The sequence below is a fragment of the Echinops telfairi genome, unplaced genomic scaffold (assembly GCF_000313985.2).
Source record: "Echinops telfairi isolate 266 unplaced genomic scaffold, ASM31398v2 ScPeMD7_2;HRSCAF=8, whole genome shotgun sequence".
NCBI lineage: Eukaryota > Metazoa > Chordata > Mammalia > Afrosoricida > Tenrecidae > Echinops > Echinops telfairi.
This window is the reverse complement of record NW_022103898.1, coordinates 33073471-33078535: the sequence shown is the minus strand read 5'-3', so window position 1 is coordinate 33078535 and position 5065 is coordinate 33073471. Positions and strand designations below refer to the sequence as shown.

Sequence of the window (5065 nt, the reverse complement as noted above, 5' to 3'; positions counted from 1 at the left end):
GCTTAGAGGAGATCAAGGTAATACCATACCCACAATTCCCTCGTAACATTCAGAGCATCGTGGGCCACAAAAAATTACCTCTGGGGCCGCAAGTGGGCCACAGACCAAAAGTTTGACACCCCTGGCCTATACTAATCCTGTTTCATTTACAAAATAGGATTTGTAAATGAAATCCCACTCCCTATTGGGATTTTGGGATTATGCCCACGGGTATACAGATTCGAATTTACAACATGTATTTTGAAAGAGCACAATTCAACCCATCATGGAAAAATCTCTCAAGATTTGTTCCAGGCCTGACGTTTTATGAATCACATGAGTATTAAAAATATAGCTATCAGCTTACATCTAGAGGGGCCCTGTGGTATAGTGGGCTATGTGTTAGGCTACTAATTGCAAGGTCGAAGTTCAAACCCACTAGTGGCTCTATAGGAGAAAAATGAAGCACATTTTTATACTATTATAAAAGCAACAAATGTAACTGATAAAAATACAAGCAGGCAATGAAACACATATATATTAGGAGCAAAGATGGCGAGACTGTCTCATGTACTTAGATGCATGCTTGGGTGTAGGAAACAGAAAGATTTCTCCCAAGTCGTCTCCCAAGTATATGTTAGACTTAGGACACTGCTTGCAGCTAATGGTAAATGATTGTCAAGTTACCTCCCTGAAGGCAGACCTTTGCCAGACTACTGTCAGGTCCCACCACAGGTAGGGCCCACTCCCTGCTGTTAAGGACAATGGGCTACTTCTCCCTAAAGGCTTGCGGCCATTAGTCTGGTCTCTGTGGGTGGGTTTACACCCTACTGATAATGGTTTCTATAGTGAGCCACAGAACAGGTCAAACCCACTCAGTGACATCCAAAGTTAGGCTGCCATCCTGAATCTAGGATCCGCCCATCTTGTCACATGTATACTCCCAATCCCTCCTCTTCCTATTGTGTGTATACCCCTATATTACCCCCCTCCCATTACTGTATTACCTATAGCACAACCCTTCCCTGTGACTTAAGTCTTCACCTGTAATTAGGGGGCTTGCACGTCCCCAGAGAATATAAAAGCCTTGGTAAGCAAAAATCTCTCTACGTGGACCATCAAGTGAGGCTGAGGTGAGCATGCTACCATGAAATGTCTGACTCCATTACTTCAATCTCTCTTCTAGCTCTCATGCTATGACTTTAATATAATCTTTACTTATTATCGCTGTACAATTGCGCCTACCGGACTCGTGATGATGTGTTAGGGCAGGTACCCTGACACTTGGGGAAGGACATCATGCTTCGTAAAGTAAAGGAGAAGCAAATAAAGAAGAAGGCCTTCCAGAAGATAGACGGACACCATAGCTACAACAATGGAGCCCAGCCTAACAGCTGTGAGGACAGCGCAGGACTGGGCAGTGTTGAGTACAGGGTTGCTACGAGTCAGAGCTAACTTGACGGCACCTAACATCAAGAATCTATCATGTGCAAACATTAGGTCTTGCTCATCTAAACTCACTGCCATCTGGTAGATTCCCACTCACAGCAACCCTAAGGACAGTCGGACTGTCCCTGGGTGTTTCCAAGACTGTTAACTCTTTTTGACAGAAAGCCTTCTCTTTCTCCTGAGAAGTGGCTAGTGATTTCAAACTACTCATATGGCCATTAGCGGCCCAACTCACAACCACAATGCCCCCAGGGTTCCTGGCATTAGGTCAGTAGGTCTTATTCGGAGGTTGGGCCAGGATTCTCAGTGGTTTGGCAGTTAACACCCAGTAATCCCCATGACCTGTTCTAGCACAATGTAACCACAGTCCATCAGGTATGCTGCTGTTATTAGGTGCCACTGAGTCGGTTCGACCCACACAGCCCTATGCACAACATAAGCAAACACTTTCCCGTCCTGCACCAGCTTCACAATGGTTCCTTTACTTTAGTGCACTGCTGCTGCCGCTGTGTCAATCTATCTCACTGAGGGGCTTCCTCCTTACACTGCCCCTCTACTTTACCAAGCATGATGTCCTTTTCCAGGGACTGGTAAGACGAAGTCTTGCCATAGGAGCAACTGTGAGGGTGGCACAAGACTGGGCAGTATTTTGTTCTGTTGGGTACAGGGTCGCTACAGGTCAAAACCGACTAACGTCACCTATGAACAGAAGCACCACTAGTGTTACTTCTCTAGAGAACTCAGCCCAAGATGAGTAATTTTTACCTCCAAAGGGGGACATTTGGCAATGTCTGATGACATTTTTGGTTGTCACAATTTAGGGTGGGAGGGTTTCTATTTATATATAGTTGGCAGATGTCAGGAATGCTGCTAGACATTGCAGAAACAAAGGTCAGCCACCACAACAAAGAATTATCTGACCCAAAATGTCAGCATTGAGGTGGTAAAACCCTGCATTATGCTAACTTCCTTCCATTTATTTCTCATTTAAAAAAATACAACAAAACTGTATGAAGCAAATTATTAACATTGTTTCTACTGGGTAGATAAAGAAGCAGGCTTTGAGAAATATTCAGAGCTATAAAATGGAAGGCAGAATATTAAACCTCTACTATCTGATTGTCATTATAAAACTTCTATGCATGTAAAAGCATGTACGTTCTCTCTCTTTAGGATATCAAACATTGTGCAGCTGGCCTTCATTTACAGCACACACATCTCCAACATCTTTCTGTGTAAAACATAAGTAGTTCTTAACAACGACCAAGGATTTTAAAACATGCAGTGCAATCCAGCTGGGACACCCTAACAGTGCTTTGAAAATTAGAGCAATGCTGCCATGAGTGTCTTTGTGGACCTCCTCTTGTGTACTTTTGCAAGAGCATTCACTTGTAGGATGATTTCTTTTCAAAGTAGAAGTGACAGGACATAGATATGTGTGCTGTAAAAAGGACCTAATGTCGGGGGTTTAAATGGAGAGAAAATGTTTTGAGAAACGATGTACAAATGTGCTTTACACAATTGATGTGTGTATGGATTGGGATAACAGTTGTATGAGCCCCTAATAAAATGTTAAAAAAAAAAAATCATTATCAAATTGTCCTCCAAAAAGAATGCACTAACCTATGTATTCCTATGGCCTTTGTCCACATTGTGATTTATTTCTAAACCTGGTCTGTAAGGAAAAGGTAACACTTTTTAAAGTTGTATTCCTTCTCATTACAGGTGAGGATGAGCACTTCCTTGTCATGTTTGCTGCTTTTTCCTCTTTCCCCCGTGAATTGTTTTCCCATTAAAGCTTTTAGTCTGTTTTCAAATGCCCTGTTTATGAGCTCTTCCATATAATGGAAAATAGCCTGGCCCCCACCACCAACCTCACCCCCAGGGCACTCACCAAAAAACTGTATATATTGCACTCACCAAAAAACTGCTTGTTGTCTTCATAGTATTTATTTCCATATTTGTCTTCCCCCACTAATGTGCCAACCTTTGTATCGTTTGCCCTGTGAAATGTCCAAGAGAAAAGTTCACAATAAGTGATGCTTTCAATTGTCAGCAGAAATAAAAATGAGGATATCAACTTTCAACACAAAGGTTACAGTGCCAACTGGAAAAATGAGGCAATGCCGGTCGGGTGGTGGTGGTGGTAGACTTTTGGCCTTCACGTCCAGGTTCAGCGCATCCCTGTGGAGGAATCAACTTTCTGGTTAAGAGCTCTGGCATCCCAGTTCAAGCTGCCCCAGTATCATGTATATGGTAGGATGGCAGAGGATGAACTGACTCCACCGGTGTGATATACTACACTAACTCTATGCAAGGAGCTCTGGTGGGGGAGCAGTTACACATTGGACTGTTAACCTCAAGGTCAGCAGTTTGAAACCACCAGTCCGGGCTTTCTAATCCCTTAAGGAATCACAGTATCAGAAGCTCACAAGACAATCGTACTCTAGCCTACAGGGTCAATATGAGTTAGAATCTATGGCAAGGATTTTTAGTTAGTTTGGGGATTTTTGTTTGCTTGTTTTTGACTCTATGGGCACACTATCTTTTCTATTACAGGACTACTTTGATCTACCATTGCGAGCCCTAGTGGCATCGTGGGTTATTTGCTGCGCTGCTAACCACAAGTTCAAACCACCAGCCACTCGCTGGGAGAAAGATGAGGCTTTCTACAACCTCGGAAACTCACCGGGGCAGTATGAGCCGGAATCGACTCGATGGAAGCGAGTTTGATTTGGTTTGGCTTTTATCCACCACCCCTGCACCATGAGACACAGGGGTTAGCGAAACCTGCAGGACATTGGGACGCCAGTGTATTTCATCTTGCTATCCTTCGTCTGACCCTGGGAGTACACCTCAGTTTTAGTGGACGGTTTAGCTCGTCAGATTCATGCATGTCAGGGCTAGTAGAGGCCATCCGACCTCCCAGCTTACAGAGGAGGAAACTGACGACCAGCCAGGGGAAAAGTCCTTCCTAAGGTCACACAGCGAGGTCCTGGTCGGGCCAAGTCCACCCCTTTCCACAGCCCGGATCTCCTCGTCCGCAAGTGATCGCTCCGTGTCCAGCGCTGGCTTACGGCCTGTGCGGGGGCGACCCCAGGAAGGAAACTGCGCTGCCTGCCCTGGACCTCGGAAGACGCCCGGGATGTCCTTGACAGGCACCGCGGATCCCCCAGGTGGCCCAAGCCTCGGCAACAATCCTGCCAGTGCAGGCCCAGCCCTAAAGGCCGAGAGCCTGGCTCGGGAAGCCTACCTGAAGAAAACTCGTAAGTAGCCTCGGAGGCCGCCGTGGCCGCTGACCTGCTGCAGCCCACGCTTCAGGACCCGCAAGTACTCCATCTTGTCCCGCAGGCCGGGCCCCTGGAGTGCGCGCGACTACACACACCGGCCGGAAGCCGCCAGACGCCGCCAGACGCCCGCGCGCATGCGCGCGGCAGACCCGCCTGCGCTGCCCCCTAGTGGCTCCCGGTTCGAAGGCGGAGGCGTGTGGGGAGAGCCCTCGGCGCACCTCGGGACCCCTCAGGGCCTCAGCTTTATCTGCCATGCTTGCCTTTTTCCCCCTTTTCCGGGGGAAAATAGAATACATTCAAAAATTCATCTCCCCTCTTGATTTCTGACTTGCACCTGGACCTCGAGG

General features: G+C 46.6%; 1 protein-coding gene across 1 annotated transcript in view; it reads right to left on the bottom strand.

Annotated features, from left to right (window-relative positions):
* The window catches only part of NDUFA12 (NADH:ubiquinone oxidoreductase subunit A12), a 52377-nt gene extending 47562 nt beyond the window's left edge, over window positions 1–4815 (bottom strand). Inside the window, exons 1-2 of the mRNA XM_004700390.2 lie at window positions 4682–4815; window positions 3349–3431 (exon numbers count right to left, since the gene is read on the bottom strand). Coding sequence (XP_004700447.1) covers window positions 3349–3431; window positions 4682–4767 — 169 coding nt within the window. The 5' untranslated portion in view covers window positions 4768–4815. The remainder of the gene's footprint in view (window positions 1–3348; window positions 3432–4681) is intronic.
* Window positions 4816–5065: the final 250 nt, after the last annotated feature.